The 17,185-nt window shown below is 43.3% G+C and overlaps 1 protein-coding gene across 1 annotated transcript in view; it reads left to right on the top strand.

The window, feature by feature from the left end:
• Positions 1-17,185, top strand: part of HFM1 (helicase for meiosis 1) — a 3,754,865-nt gene that overhangs the window by 3,361,258 nt on the left and 376,422 nt on the right. Inside the window, exon 34 of the mRNA XM_085599940.1 lies at positions 14,025-14,270. Coding sequence (XP_085456066.1) covers positions 14,025-14,270 — 246 coding nt within the window. The remainder of the gene's footprint in view (positions 1-14,024; positions 14,271-17,185) is intronic.

The following is a 17,185-nucleotide window of genomic DNA, read 5'->3' as shown; positions in this document are numbered from 1 at the left end:
TCGGGGTGTCGGACACAGTGGAATTTCCACTGATATCCTAACAGAAGTGAAACATGTTTCATTAATTCGGATGAGAACGGCTGGCCGTTATCTGAGTAGACAACACGTGGTAAACCGTATCGTGGGAAGAATTCTCGTACCAACTGTTTGGCAGTAGTCGGGGCAGTGTAATCTGAAACCGGGTATGCCTCCGTCCAACGGGACAGAGCGCAGACGACTACGAGAACATATTTGAATCCTCGACATCGTTCCATCTGGATATAATCCATCTGGAGCACTTCAAAAGGGTGATCAGGAGGATGAAATCCACCTTGTTCTACGGGAACGCTTTTTCCTGGGTTAAACTGACAACAGATCATACAGGTACGGACTTTTTGCTTTGCGGCTGCTCGTAAATGTTTATTGAACCAAATGTGTTGAATGCTGTCTAGCATAGCTTTTTCTCCGAGATGTGCTGGACTATGTGTAGTGTTAATTATAACTTGGACCATTGAATCAGGAAGGAACCACACAGACTTTTCCTTCATCATCCATCCTTGGTCCGTTTGGATCCCTCCTAATTCAGTCCATTTCTTTATTTCGTCTTGTGTAGCATGTGTCTGTATGTCAATTATGTCAAGAGTAGGATCTTTAACTGTCATACAATGTGTCGGCATCGGGACTATTGTCTTTGTCATGTCGGGTGTTTGAGTTTGAGCAGTCTGTTTAGCTGTTCTGTCGGCTAAATCATTGCCTTGGGAAATGATATCAGTAACCTTCGTATGAGCCTTACATTTCATAATTGATATTGCAGTGGGCCGATGTATTGCATCTAATAAAGCATGAATGAGGGGTCCGTGCTGAATGTGGGCACCGTGGGAAGTTAAATAACCTCTCTCTCGCCATAGCACGCCGAAGTCATGTACAACTCCGAATGCATAACGTGAATCAGTGTATATGTTGACTTTTTTATTTGTGGCTTGAATACAGGCTTGTGTCAGAGCGATGAGCTCTGCGGCTTGGGCTGACAAAGTATTTATACGATTAGTTTCAATGACTTCAGTATCTGTTGTGACTGCGTAAGCGGCCACTAACTCTCCTGTACTTGTTCTCATACATGAACCATCTACATACAACGTCAGGTCTGGATCTGACAATGGGACATCGGTTAAGTCTTGTCTGGGTTTTGTCGTTATAGTAATAACTTCAATACAGTCATGAGCTAGTGGGTCTGTTCCGGTTACTGGCAAAAGTGTGGCAGGATTCAATGTGTTACAGCGTCTGATTTCTATGTGTGGCTGAAACAATGTAAGTTCATACCCTGTAAGTCGCGCTATAGTCAAGTGTTGTGTTTGCGTTCTATTTACAAGAACCTCTACTGCGTGCGGTACTTGAACTGTCAGTGGATGTCCTAACACTATGGCATCGCTTTGTCTGATTGCTAAAGCTGTCGCTGCTACTGATTTCAGGCATGCAGGCAAAGCCTGAGCTACGGGATCTAATGTACTAGAAAAATAAGCACATGGTTTGTGTGCTCCTGCTTGTTCCTGTGTGAGTACTGACAAGGCAGTACCTTCGCGTTCTGTAACAAAGAGTGTAAACTGTTTTCTGTAACATGGCGTTGCTAAAACAGGTGCTTGACATAAAGCTTTCTTTAGGCTTTCAAAAGCATGTGTATGTTCCTGAGTCCAAGGGAGAACAGTCGATGTGGCTGCCTCCTGTGTTGTCAACTGAATGAGTGGTTTTGCTAGAAATGCATACTGAGGGATCCACTGTCTACAGTATGAAGTGAGGCCTATGAAAGCCCGTACTTCCTTTTGTGTCTTGGGCATTGGCATGTTAGCTATTAACTGAATGCGGTCGGGTGTAAGCTGCCTTCCCTCCTTGGACAGCGAGTGTCCAAGATAAACAACTCGCTGGACACAGAATTGCAGCTTAGAAGGGGACACCTTGTGCCCCTTTTCGGCTAGAAATTTTAAAACTGTCAGTGATGCTTTTTCACATTCTGGTTCGCTTCTTGCGTTGATCAGCAAATCATCGACGTATTGGAGCAGAGCAGTGTTAACTGGCATGTGGATACTATCTAGTTCTCGTTTCAGTGCTTGGCTATAGATGCTGGGGCTTTCTGTAAATCCTTGAGGTGCGCGTGAGAATTTAAAGCTACGTCCATTTAAACTAAATCCGAACAAATATTGGCTTTCCGGATCTATTGGGACGCTGAAAAAAGCATTCTTGAGATCAATTACAGTAAAGAATGTTGCTTCGGAATCAATGGCTGTCAGTAATGACGAGATATCTGGGACCACAGGGAATTGTGGCACAATGCATTTGTTTAACTCGCGTAGATCAATAACCAATCGATAGACTGGCGGGGCCTTTGGATCTGTTCGTTTAAGAATCGGAATTATCGGTGAATTACATACATTGGAGTCTGTTTCCACGACTACTCCTTGGGCAATGAGCTCGTCAATGATTTGCAGTAAAGCCACTACAGCATCTGGTGGTAACTTGTATTGTCGCATTCGTGGTAGCACCACTCCTGCCTTTAATGTGACTCGATATGGTGTGATATTCATGCGTCCAACATCAGTAGGGCCTTGTGCCCATAGATGTGTAGGTAATGTCTGTAGTCGGGGATCCATGTCTCTAGACACATAATGGCCTTTAAAATCACGTAAAAACAACCTTACTCCTTCCGGAGAACAACATATTATGGCTCCTAGAGCTTTCAACGTTTTTATTCCTAGCAAGTTTTCTGGACATGATTTAGTAAGCAATAAATCTGTAGTTCGGGTCAGAGGTCCTATCGTAAGTGGCAGTGGCTGTGATACTTCATTAACAATAGGTTTTCCTGAAAAACCAAGGGAAATATTCTGTGAGCCTGAGAGGGGTGCCGCTGGAACTTCACTGCGTTTTATGGTCGTTCGACTTGCCCCTGTATCGAGTAGAAATTTTCTATCTTGGCCTAATAATTCACTATGTACATAAGGTCCTTCTTGATCTACTGGGATTTCAATAAGGGGTAAGTCAACTTCCCTCTCTAGGCTAGTTCATGCGTAACGCTGATACTCAGGATATTCATACTGTGCGGTCTGATACATTTGTCGTGTTGTTGTCTGTGTGGCAGCAACAGGCAACGGTGGTGCAGCTGGCACAAACTGTACTGGCTGTTGTGCGGCTGACATGGCCTGGGCATGCTGCGGGGCTCCTTGTTCATTCTGCTCTTGTCTAAATGGCCGTGATCTTTCTTGTGTTTTACCTATGCTGATATTATGTTTTAAAACTGGACAATCGTGTACGTAATGACCTGGCTTTTTACAATAATTGCATGTCCCTTTTACAGGTCCTGCTGAATCGGAATGTGTCATACCCTTTTTATGTCCTTCAGCTGGAACTGTCTGGGAAACTAGCATTTTCATTTTCGTGTCTTTCATGCGTCTGTGTTCATGTTCTTGTTCCTCTCTAATTCTATTATGATGGTACTGTAACATTTGTAACATTTGTGATGGAGTGTTACCTTGCCAGGTACTCTCGAATTTTAATACTCTATTCTTTACTGGGGGCAGGGCATTTTCTACTAATTTTGTTACAAACAGATGTGGGTATGATTCGCTACTTGCTTTTATGCCACTATTTATACCAAAACATTTTTCAAAACGGGCATAGTAATCACTAGTGTCTTCATCTTGCTTCTGTTTACAGGCTGAAATTGTACCCCAATCTTCCTTTTTCGTAGTTAATAAACGTGGCAGTACCTGTACTAATAAACCTGGCAGTGCTTTAGTTTTATCCCCAAGTCCTGCTCCTGCAGTTCGGGCCTTTTCTTCTGCTTCTAACACTGACCATTCTATCTTTTGGTCTCCTACCTCCCACTCTTTTTCCTTGAGTTTCTCATAAATACCAGCAGGCATTAATACCTTTAATATTGTCATAATGTCGGGATAGGTATACTCTCCCATGAGTAGCATGTCTTTAATTTCTCGGTGAAAACCCGCTGGATCTTTGTCATGACTGGGTACCACTTTTTTCATTTGTAACAATTCTATTTTTGATATGGGCGTATATACAAATACGCGCTTAAACTCGTTGTCCTCGCCTTTTATTGGGTGCACTTCTCGTAGGGGATTCTGTCTATCCATGTGATACGTGGTTCTTTTCTTGACGGGCAATGAGACACGGTCTGAACATACAAAAAGAATATACTGCTTTCTTGATTCTAGAATTTCTTTAATTAATTTAGTACCTGAACCTCTCCATTTATTCATAAGCAATTCGGTCAATATGTCAGGTAAGGGACCAGGGTCCGAATGCTGACTCCGATATAGTATAATGAGTTGTTGAATCATATAAATCCCAGCTAACCTCTGTTCGTCTGGGGTGAGATTCAAAAATGTGCATGCTACTGTATCATCACTATATTTTCCGGGACTGTCCACCCAATGGACAGCTGCCCTGGCTAAATCTTGTTCATCCATAGAATCGAGAAAATGATAACCCCTTCGTTCTTGGAGTATTTTGTCGGCGGTTTGGAACGAATGCTCGTTAGACCTTATATTAATTATAGGTATTTGGAAATTCCTGTTATTATCTGGACATATCGGACGTATCGAGTCAGTAAGACATCTATTACTATTACAAGATCTTCCTCTACCTACATAGGCTATGGTGTCCGACTGTCCGGTGGGCGGTCCTGACCCTTCTTCCTCGCTTTGTTCGAACTCGTCTACCTCTAATCTCTCTTCGTGTAGGCGTTCTATTTCTTTACGGATCTTTCGGCACATGGCTATTATACAATTCTGTTTATCATGTCTCCCTTCTGATATATTCTGGCTCCATCTTGTAAGAATTTTCATCGCTTCCGGGTCTACCCCCGGTCGGTCTTGATTTCTGATCACACAGTTTATGAGGAAACGTAACAGTTCCCCCTGTATTTCTACTTTCTGGTATTCCATAGCTCTGTTAATACATTCTGGATCTCGCCCTGTTTGGACAAAATGATATATTTTATCTAGATGCTCAGTCATTCCTGGTAACTTTCCTAAATACACTGCGGCTCGTCTGATACGCAATGATGCCAGGGTCATTTCGTCCTCTTTACCGGGCACAGGGTCATATCTGCAATCTATAAGAAGTTCCTTCAGCGTACGGGCACTAATGAGTTTCGGTGTACGTGAATGTGCTGACTCTTGAAAAGTAAGTTTATTTATTCTGGGTGGCGTAGAAAAAATGTTGCTAGCACCTCCCGTAGCCCCATCTGGGGTGTCGGGCGTGAAAGGATTCGTCGAACGTGACACAGCAACTACAGGTGTGGACACAGCTATAGAAGTAGCTGTAGGAGCGGAAACAGATGTGCTTGCCGGAACTTGTGACTCGATTTGTTGCTGTAGGGATACGGGCACTGGATCTTGGCGTTGAACCTCCCTGGTATGCGGTCTATGTGGGGCGGAATTAGCATACTCGGGAGCTGCGTCATCTAAATATGAGGAAAGAAAAACATCTTCTGCTGTTCTAGGATGCCCCTTAGGATGTACCTTTATTGGGAACAATGGGGGTGGCAAGTCTTTCGGTATTTCTGGAGTAGCCTTAGGTAATCCTTCGGCCAGAAGGGGATACATACCATTCATAAGGGCGTTTCTTTGCCTATCTACTTGTTCTGATTTCACTCGGATCCCTTCCTCAATTAATACATTCTCTCGAACTTTATTTGAACTTTCTTTATTCTTTTCTTCCTGTCTACGTGCTTTTTCTGTGCGTCTATGAGATTCTTTACGCCATAACTCAACGGCGTCTTTCTGTGACTGTCTGACCTTCCTTTTCCATAACTCTTCCTCAACTTTCATGATGCACTCTGCATCCCAGGTTCCCGCTGTGGGCCACCTCTGACTTTCTGGTAATCCCTTGGTGTAGTCTACCCATAAATCAAGAAATAATATAGCGTCTAAGCCATGTTTGTGATACATAAAGTGCCCTGGAGTGTCCCTAGGAGGAATAGGAACGGCTTCTTCGAGAACCCCTTTTCTAGTAGTGATCTGTCTTAATTTCGAAAAGAGCGGCATATTGAGAACTGACCTTATACTTGATTTTGACCAACTGACCTGATACTTGAATTTGAACAGACTTAATACAATAAACACGATAATGAACAGTCATTCATACCACAATATGCAGGACGTTTTTAAACACATTAAACATTAAACATTAAACCTTTAACTGAAACAACAATGATGATCGTCTGCATAACTAATCACCAAGCTTAATTCTTGATACTTCGGAATACTTGATATACTGCTAAACAGTACAGATACACTGCTAAAACAGTGCAGACCGGATTTGTGTACCCAAACCCGTCTTGACCGGCACAACCTATGTGCACGTCAGAAATGCCTCCCCAGCAATGGTACTCACCGGGTAGCTTCGGAAACGGAAGGCCTCGGTAACTTGAACTTGAACCGGACTGGACTCGACTCGTCGGACACTGGACTTGACTTCGAACTGGTGGGTCTCTGTATACCTCGGATCTTGCTCTCTCAGCTAGGCTCTGGTCGGGATACTTCGCACTTCTCACCGCCTCGTCTGGGTGTTGATCGCAGTCTCAGTCGCCCCCGCTTGACCGGAGGGAGATACAGGAAATCCTGCTGGTACGCGTTATTGTCCGTCCAGCTATGGGTGGAGACCGGGCCTGCAACTCACCGCCGGCGCGTGAGATGAGAAAGTGTCCCTATTCGGGCGCCATTCATGTGGTAAATAATTTTCCTTTACCAGGACTGAATTTGATACAGAAACATAATAAAATAGCTCAGTAAAATGAGAGGCAGAATCCGTGGTATTAGAGGTTCGGAATGGGCTTTATTCCAATAATCGATTATAATCGGATGCTCCAAGTTCCATCACCACGGGGGTTCAGGAAGTGAAGTACATACATTATTGACATGAAATGACTTTTATAGTACATACATTACAATGAAGCGAATGCAATAGGCGTAACAATTGATAAGGAAAATGACGAGTTGTCTGCGTAACCGAAAATGGGTGGAACAAGGAGTAAAAAGGAACATAATTGGTTATGATGTCACCTATAGGTGGATCTATAAGATAATACTTGGCATAGATGCGCGCGCAGCAGCATGACGTGTAATTGACGTGTAACTAGGGGGTGAAGGGGACTTGACATTTAGCTCTACATGTGGAGACAAGAAGTCTGGGGGGTCAAGTCAACCTAATCCCAAATCATATCTAGCATCCTATGTTTAAAGAACTATGTTATCCATAAAAGAAGGACTCTCGGACAGAATCTATTCTATATTGACTGTGCGTGCGTGTACAAGCGTCTAAGTGTCTACACTAAATGCGAGGGGGTAGAAATATTCCATGGTGACAGGACTATGAATTACTTGCATGAGGACAGAGAAGCCGGGCCCTTTGCTTGGTAACTGGAAGAATGTTTACTTAAACTACTAGGCAGGAATGCATCGGCTGAGGGGGAAGCAGATAATTCGAAGGTGAAATACAGTTCTTGGCAGAGAATAGGCTGATGTCAGGCTTCGTGAGCCGCGCAGAGAATGAGACAAAGTTCATGGTCACAGATGCAGGCTCGAACTGGAGTTTTCAGAGGCAGAAAGCAAGAAGAGTTTGATGACAGAATCAGGGCCTACTTGCCTGAACTGTAAAATGGCATAAGTGAACCATATAAAGCCGGTGGCCTTTCGTACTTAGGAATGGAATATCCGGCCTATTCATGGCGGATCTGACAGAGGACATGTTGACGGTGGACGCACATGTGTTTGCGTCTTCATAACTGGAACTGGAGGGAACATACATGTACTTGTGACATGCACATAGAACCGTTGGGGTCCAAGATAGGGGACATAACTGACCAGAAAAATCCATATTTCCACAGAACAATGGATTTATCCCAGATCTTTTGACGGGGGAGAATGTTTGCATTGTCAGCATTCCATCCATTGTTTGTTTGCTGTAACCCTTTTCACCCTAATTGGGATGGGTATGCCCAGACGTGGGTCCCTTGCTCACTGTGCCACTGGATTCAAGCTAGCCTGGCTGAAGAAGGGTGACATACCCTGAAACCGGTCCCAGGATGCTTGTTTCCGGTCCAGGGAAGACCTGGCCTGGCAGTTCAGTCTGGACTGTTCCCATGGGGCACAGGGTCAAAACTGATTTGCATATGGCTGGGTCCAAACTGGGGTGGAGTAGTGGGCAAAAGAACGATGGATGTAATCCAGATCATTTGACTTGGGTAGAATGTTTGCATTTTCAGCATTCCGTCCATCGTTTGTTTTCTGTAACAATAGTTGAGTTGTGTGGCATGTTATTATCCGATATTAAAATATGTTGTATGTGGTTGATTTATGCAGATGGATTTGAGCGTTGTGGTATTGTGTGACACCCTCAGCCAGTTCTGATGCTTTACCCAACAGAAAGAGTGAAACTGCAGGCTCCGACAATCAAAATGCTACTGAATTTATATGTTGCGTACCTACATTACCAACATTTTATTATTATTTTTTATTCAATGCCTAGCATATTTCATAAAATAGGGGAATACCAAAAGAATGTGTTTAAAGTTACAGTTTTGCAATTGAAATTCCTAATAACATTTCTTGTGTTAGGACTGCATTGACATTTAAAGGGTTACAGATCTGCACAATAGGCGAAAAATCACTTTACTCTGTCAAGCTCTGATATTTATATCAGATGAAGGTAATGCTTTGGGAAAACAGCACATAAGGTAGATCAGCGCAACCCAAGAACTATTTGTTACAGCAATAATATGAGAGTATGTCTGGGTCATTAACGCACCAGGAAGGTTGGGATGGTGGCTGCCGGGATAACAGGGCGAGGGGCCATCCTTCACTTCAACCCCAAAGTATAAAAGGCTTCAAGAAAGCCAAGCTTTGGCATAGCCAACAGGTCTTGCCTTTGGGACCTTGTAAGTGTTTAGCTAGAGCTATTGTCTCTGCTAATGTGTTAAAGTTATGTTTTATAGCAGTGTGGCTGCCTTGTAGCCTGTTGGAAAGTTATAATAAGTTGCTATAGGCATTTCAGCTTATTTATATATAACCATGAAGATATTCTGTCCTACTTAACAATCCTATTAAAAAAGTAAAACCATAAAAAATGTGGGAAGGGTTTTGTGTGTGTTTGTAATGCTGGTAACTTTTTTCTGCCTGTTGTATTGCTATTTTGTAAGATATATATATGTTTTTGTTTTTTGGGGATATAAATAACGGTAGGGTGGATGCTGGGAAATAGTATTTGAATTACTATAGCAGCTGGTGACATCTAATAGGGGAGATTGAAGAGATGCTCTATTCCGAGGTCAGTCTGCAATTGTGGTAATGCAGCATATTATAAACTGTGTGGACAGAGTGTGAAATCAGTAAAAGGTAATATATATATATAGAAGTATCAAGGTCAGAGATAGAGAATGAACCAGTGAGGTAAGAGGGTCTGTGTAGGGGCAAAGAAATAAGGGGCATATTAACAAGGTTCAGGGAATATTAACGCTAAGGGCGCTTAGCGTTAATTTTTTTATCGATAGCGGCATTTTGGGAGGTTATCGCTGGTAATGCAGCGATAAAACTACAAGGATAGGGATATCCTTGTTGATAGCCCATGGTGGATTTAGCCATGTAATCTACCTCCCATTGGATTACAAGGCTAAGTCTGAAAATTAGCAGACGTAAAAAAGCAGCGTTAACCGTGGTTTAGCGCTGCTTTTTTTGTCTCTAACAGGGTTAGCGTGAATCTTAATAATAGGAGAAATGTCACTTAGCGACATTTCTCCTATTATTTTGCTCTAGAACGCCCTCTTTGCATCTCATTAGAGATGCAAAGGGAAGCGTAGTGAAAAATGGTGCTAACATGCGATTTTGCATGTTAGCACCCTGTTGTTAATAGGGCGATATTTTTATCTCCGCTTCTTTGGCATTTAAAGCCAAAAAAGCGGAGATAAAGCGCTTGTTAATACAGACAGAGGGGCATATTAGCAAGAACCTCGTTAAAATTACCACTGTTTTAGCGGCAGGAAACTGCCGCTAAAACGGCGATAATGAGTTTGATAACCTGGGCTTCAATTGGAATTCCATAGAGCATATTAACAAGCCCATTTTCGCCGTTTTAGCTGCAGTTTTCTGCCGCTAAAGCGGAGATAATTTTATCGCCTGGCTTGATAATATGCCCCAGTGTTAGATAGATATGAAATGGCTCCAATCAGTATGACTGTGGGGGTGGCTTAACATTGTGCGATTATGTGTAAATTACTTTATTGTCCCATGCCGAACAAAATGAATATGAACATGTGTAATGTAGCTAGTGTTCATGTAAAGCACTCAGCAGCAGAGCACCCCGGGGCATATCTACAAGGTGGCGATATAAAATTATCGCTGGTTTTGCGGCCGTTTTCTGCTGAAAAGCGGCGATAATTTTATCGCTATATTAGCAAGGTCGCGTTATCGCCTGAATTCCTAACGCCCATCTTTGCATCTCTAATGAGATGCAAAGTGGGCGTTCCTCCCCAGGATAACGGGATTACTATAGCAGCTGGTGACATCTAATAGGGGAGATTGAAGAGATGCTCTATTCCGAGGCGATAATGAGTTTGATAATATGCGTTATAGAATTCCAATAGAAGCTCAGGTTAGATGTGCAGGACATCTAACCTGGGCTTCTATTGGAATTCTATAACGCATATTAGCAATCCCTTTATCGCCGTTTTAGCGGCAGTTTCCTGCCGCTAAAACGGCGATAATTTTAACGAGGTTCTTGCTAATTTGCCCCATAGTTAGTTAGTATTTGAGGAGAGCAATTGAATAGAAAGAATGATACCCACAGGAAGTAGAAAAGTGACAGAGAAACAGAATCAAGAGAGAGAGATAGAATAAGAAATTATATATTTGTGGTTTATTTTTTTTTTATTGAATACTGCAAATTAAACATACCACGTAGTGTGCACATGTCCCACGATCTGAATAGCACACGCTTGCAGTAAGCACATTATTAGGACAGAGAGCAAGAAAGCAAATAATACACATGAGTGAGGGACCACAAAATAGAGAATTATTAGGACAGAGAGCAAGAAAGCAAATAATACACATGAGTGAGGGACCACAAAATAGAGAAAGTGGAATGGCGGTTACATATGAGTAAGTATTGAAAGAGAATGAGGGGTAAAAAGTAGAGCAAAAAGAAAGGAAAGGAGTGAGAAAACAGATACGGAAAAGATGCACAATAAAAGGGGATTGATAAAGTGGAAGCAAGTAGTAAACAAAAATGTGCAAAGACCTCACCACAAGATGTCCGACATGGTGTAACATTTTACAGACCGTGACCACAGGCTACTTAACATGCCATAATTAAGTGGCTGGAAACCAGTGTGAAAGAAAAAACTATGTCAAAAATCTGCGATCCAAGGGCCATATTATCAAGGACGGTGTTAAAATTATCGCCGCTTTAGCGGCAGGAAAGTGCCGCTAATGCGGCGATAATGGGCTTGATAATATGCCCTTGTGAATTCCCATAGAAGCCCATGTTCACACCGGAACATGGGCTTCTATGGGAATTCACAAGGGCATATTATCAAGCCCATTATCACTGCTTTAGCGGCAATAATTTTAACTCTCTCCTTGATAATATGGCCCTGAGTGAGAGAGTCAGTGGGGCATATTATCAAGCCAGGCGATAAAATTATCGCCGCTTTAGCGGCAGAAAACTGCCGCTAAAACGGCGATAATGGGCTTGATAATATGCTCTATGGAATTCCAATTGAAGCCCATGTTAGATGTGAAGGACATCTAACCTGGGCTTCAATTGGAATTCCATAGAGCATATTAACAAGCCCATTTTCGCCGTTTTAGCTGCAGTTTTCTGCCGCTAAAGCGGAGATAATTTTATCGCCTGGCTTGATAATACGCCCCAGTGTTAGATAGATATGAAATGGCTCTAATCAGTATGACTGTGGGGGTGGCTTAACATTGTGCGATTATGTGTAAATTACTTTATTGTCCCATGCCGAACAAAATGAATATGAACATGTGTAATGTAGCTAGTGTTCATGTAAAGCACTCAGCAGCAGAGCACCCCGGGGCATATCTACAAGGCGGCGATATAAAATTATCGCTGCTTTTGCAGCCGTTTTCTGACGAAAAGCGGCGATCATTTTATCGCTATATTAGCAAGGTCACGTTATCGCCTGAATTCCTAGCGCCCATCTTTGCATCTCTAATGAGATGCAAAGTGGGCGTTCCTCCCCAGGATAACGGGAGAAATATCGCTAAGCGACATTTCTCCTATTATCAAGCCTCACGCAAAGCAGCATAGCGACACAAAAAGTATCGCTACTTTCCTTACGCCTGCTTTGAAACTGACTTAGCCATGATATCCTATGGAAGGTGGATATCATGGCTAAGTATGTGAGGCCCTATCAGCAAGCTATCGCCAAACTTCGTGGGATTATCGCTGGGTTTCCTGCGATAATCTCACGTTTGGCAGTTAGCGCTAGGATTTTTATCGCTTTGGAGATAAGCGTTGCTAATAGCACGCTATCTCAGTGATAAAAATCCACGCTAGCCGGCGATAATTATCCTAGCGCTAAATGCGCTTAGCGATAATTATCGCCGGTTGTTGCTGATATGCCCCCCCTCCTTCGCAGCAGCTTAGATCGGAGCACAACAGCTGAACTTTTCCAGCAACGAGGAAATTAAAGAGGGCAGAGTTAAAGACGCAGCGGAGCATGACAATTGGAAAAGGGGCAGGCACCGACCATTCAGAGGAGTAAGACAAACATAAGCGGGAAAGAAAGGCAAGCAGCAAAGCAGAGGGATGTGGGGGATGGGGAAATCCTCTCACCTTAAATTCAGAGAAAGACTATTACCTTGCGTCTGCCATTTGATGTTGGTCTTTGAATGAACTGCAAATCTGAGGAGATAACAAGAATTACAGCCCTGTGTACATAAACAGGGGTCAGAGCACAAGCAAACAGTAACACAAGCAGGGAAACATCGATCTGGTCAAATGCTCTTAGAGAAAGGGAAAAGTAGAACCAAAACTGATGCTACTATGAGACAAGTGGAAGGGTACATGTACTGGGGCACTGCTCCTTGGATTGAAAAGGAGGGACACATAGGAACGACTAATTACTACCAAGCAAGGATTTTTAAAGGACACCGAAAGAAACCAATGAAAATCAGTAAGCCCACAAAGAAGTATATGCTAAAGTATATACAAGATGTCACAAAATCTTGACAGAGGTCAAATGTCGGGCTATGTCTTCTGACAAACTGCTGCTTATGTTTTTTTACAATGATTGGTATTAACAAACTCCTCTCACTAATGCAGTCAGAGGAAAAAAAGTAAAGTGAATTATGTGACAATCTTTGCTGAGGTACAGGGAGTGAAAGGAAAATATCGAAAAAATATATAGGATGTAATTGTTTTGTAACACACAACAAATGTAAAAAGCTGTAAATGAACTATACACATTTAGCAGTTATGAAAGTAAAAATGAAGTAAGTTTTTTAATGTGATTCTGAAGTATAATGGAAGCAAAGATTTTTAATAGGATCAAAACAAATTAAGACACTTTACTTGGTGATGTACAAATATTCAATTAAACACGATTTCCACACTATCATTTGTTTGCAACATAGTTTCATGAGTAAAACTGTATTTCTATGTAAATGTAGTGGTTATTTCAAGGAAAGTGCGCTATCTGTAAATTATAGTGCGCTACCACACTATGCTGTAGCTAAATAAAAAAATTGCCCACCTCAAGTTGATTAAAGTGAGATGGGTTGAAAATGTTTGTTGCTCTAAAAATCGGGTCATGGTTCTAAAATGTTTGGGAAGCACTGTTCCATAGCAGTCCTGATATTCTACATCTGTAAGGTTCAGGGTGTACAACAATGACCACAATGCCTATTTTGAATACATTCACATTAAATGCACTTCCGGCAAGGCCAGGCCTGTTTGGCTTTGCTAATGCTTGTTTAATATTTCCACTAGCTTTTTCTTGTTTTTCTTTGTTTCAGATTTTTCTATTTGGAAACCTTCTATTGTTTCAACCCAAAAAAATTATCAGACGCCACCGTTAAATATACATTCTTGCAGTTCTTTCATGACAAACTTGACTGATGCTGATAAAAAAGGCTCAAGATCATCAGGAGCATTTAATGTGACATTTGACCTGGGAGAAGACGTTTGGGATGATTTTGAAGATGAGAAATTAATAAATGCTGACACCTTTTCATCTTTGTCAACTTTTAACACTCGCTCAGGTACTTTTGTATACAACTGTTACTGTTTGAAATAACAAAATGTCACAGAAAGGGTTCTTTAAAATGTGCTTCTAATTAATACATTTCCCCTCAGATTCCCCTTCTGTTGAAATAGCCTCACACACAAATTGGAAACAACTTTGTCTTAATGGAAATAGTACTGATGCATGTCTTGTATGATTCCCTCTTCTATATAAGTTGAAGGGAAACAGTGCTTCCTTAGCTTAATTACTATTCTTTGTATTCTGCAGACAGTATTTCTGACCACCCTGTAGGAAGTTGGCTCTCTATATGGTGTACTAAAATGAAGTACACTATGGGGCTGATTCCGATCCTGTATTTTTTTTTTCCGTATGACTTGCATCCGTAATTTTTCGCGTACGAATCGTACAAGCCCGTCCCACCCGTGAAGAACGATTCGTACGGGAAAAATACATACGGATCGGCCCGATCCATACGAATTCGATGGGGAAAAGTTGTACGAGACGGACCCGGACACTTTTCCGTACGAAGCCTAAAAATACAGTCCGACCGTACAAGTACGATCCGGACCGGCTTTCCGATTTAGGATTCGTATGGAAAACGTCCCGTACATGGGGAATGACTTTACCTGCTACAAAGCAAACTTTGTACGACTCGTATCCCGGGAACAGTAGTTCCCGGGGTGCGAGTCGTACAGGACCCCCCATGCATATGTACGCACCTCACAACAACATCGCGTATGTACACACCGTACAACAACATCATCGCGTATGTACGGTGCGTACCCCAACATCACAACATCATTGCGTATGTACGGTGCGTACTCCAACATCGCGTATGTACGCACCCCACAACAACATCATCGCGTATGTACGGTGCATACACCAACATCGCGTATGTACGCACCTCACAACAACGTCATCGCGTATGTACAGTGAGTACCCCAACATCGCGTATGTACGCATCCCACAACAACATCATCGCGTATATACGGTGCGTACCCGAACATCGCGTACGTACGCAACCCACAACATCATCATGTATGTACGGTGCGTACCCCAACATCGCGTATGCACGCACCCCACAACAACATCATCGCGTATGTACGGTGCGTACCCCAACATCACAACATCATCGCGTATGTACGGTGCATACCCCAACATCGCGTATGTACGCACCTCACAACAACATCATCGCGTATGTACGTGCGTACCCCAACATCGCGTATGTACGCATCCCACAACAACATCATCGGGTATGTACGGTGCGTACCCCAACATCGCGTATATACGCACCCCACAACAACATCATCGCGTATGTACGGTGCGTACCCCAACATCACGTATGTACGCACCCCACAACAACATCATCACGTATGTACGGTGCGTACCCCAACATCACAACATCATCGCGTATGTACGGTGCATACCCCAACATCGCGTATGTACGCACCCCACAACAACATCATCGCGTATGTACGGTGCGTACACCAACATCGCGTATGTACACACCACACAACAACATCATCGCGTATGTACTGTGCGTACCCCTACATCGCGTATGTATGCACCTCACAACAACATCATCGCGTATGTATGGTGCGTACCCCAACATCGCGTATGTACGCACCCCACAACAACATCATCATGTCTGTACGCACCTCACAACAACATCATCGCGTATGTACGGTGCGTACCCCAAACATCGCGTATGTACGCACCCAAGAACAACATCCTCACGTGTGTACGCACCTCACAACAACATCATCGCATATGTATGGTGCGTACCCCAACATCGCGTATGTACGCACCCCACAACAACATCATCATGTATGTACCCACCTCACAACAACATCATCGCGTATGTACGGTGCGTACACCAACATCACGTATGTACACACCTCACAACAACATCATCGTGTATGTACGGTGCATACCCCAACATCGCGTATGTATGCACCTCACAACAACATCATCGCGTATGTACGTGCGAACCCCAACATCGCGTATGTACGCATCCCACAACAACATCATCGGGTGTGTACGGTGCGTACCCCAACATCGCGTATATACGCACCCCACAACAACATCATCGCGTATGTACGGTGCGTACCCCAACATCACGTATGTACGCACCCCACAACAACATCATCGCGTATGTACGGTGCGTACCCCAACATCACAACATCATCGCGTATGTACGGTGCGTACCCCAACATCGCGTATGTACGCACCCCACAACAACATCATCGCGTATGTACGGTGTGTACACCAACATCGCGTATGTACGCACCCCACAACAACATCATCGCGTATGTACAGTGAGTACCCCAACATCGCGTATGTACGCACCCCACAACAACATCATCGCGTATGTACGGTGCGTACCCCAACATCACGTATGTACGCACCCCACAACAACATCATCGCATATGTACGGTGCGTACCCCAACATCGCCTATGTACGCACTCCACAACAACATCATCACATATGTACGCACCTCACAACAACATCATCACGTATGTACGGTGCGTACCCCAACATCGCGTATGTACGCACCCCATAATAACATCCTCACATATGTACGCACCTCACAACAACATCATCGCGTATGTACGGTGCGTACCCCAACATCGCGTATGTACGCACCCCACAACAACATCATCACATATGTACGCACCTCACAACATCATCGCGTATGTACGGTGCGTACCCCAACATCGCGTATGTACGCACCCAACAACAACATCCTCACATATGTACGCACCTCACAACAACAACATCGCGTATGTACGCACCCCACAACAACATCATCGCGTATGTACGGTGTGTACACCAACATCGCGTATGTACGCACCCCACAACAACATCATCGCGTATGTACAGTGAGTACCCCAACATCGCGTATGTACGCACCCCACAACAACATCATC

The sequence above is a fragment of the Triturus cristatus genome, chromosome 4_2 (genome assembly GCF_964204655.1).
Source record: "Triturus cristatus chromosome 4_2, aTriCri1.1, whole genome shotgun sequence".
Taxonomy (NCBI): domain Eukaryota; kingdom Metazoa; phylum Chordata; class Amphibia; order Caudata; family Salamandridae; genus Triturus; species Triturus cristatus.
Note: the sequence above shows the minus strand (reverse complement) of the source record. Positions and strands in the feature narration are given on the sequence as shown.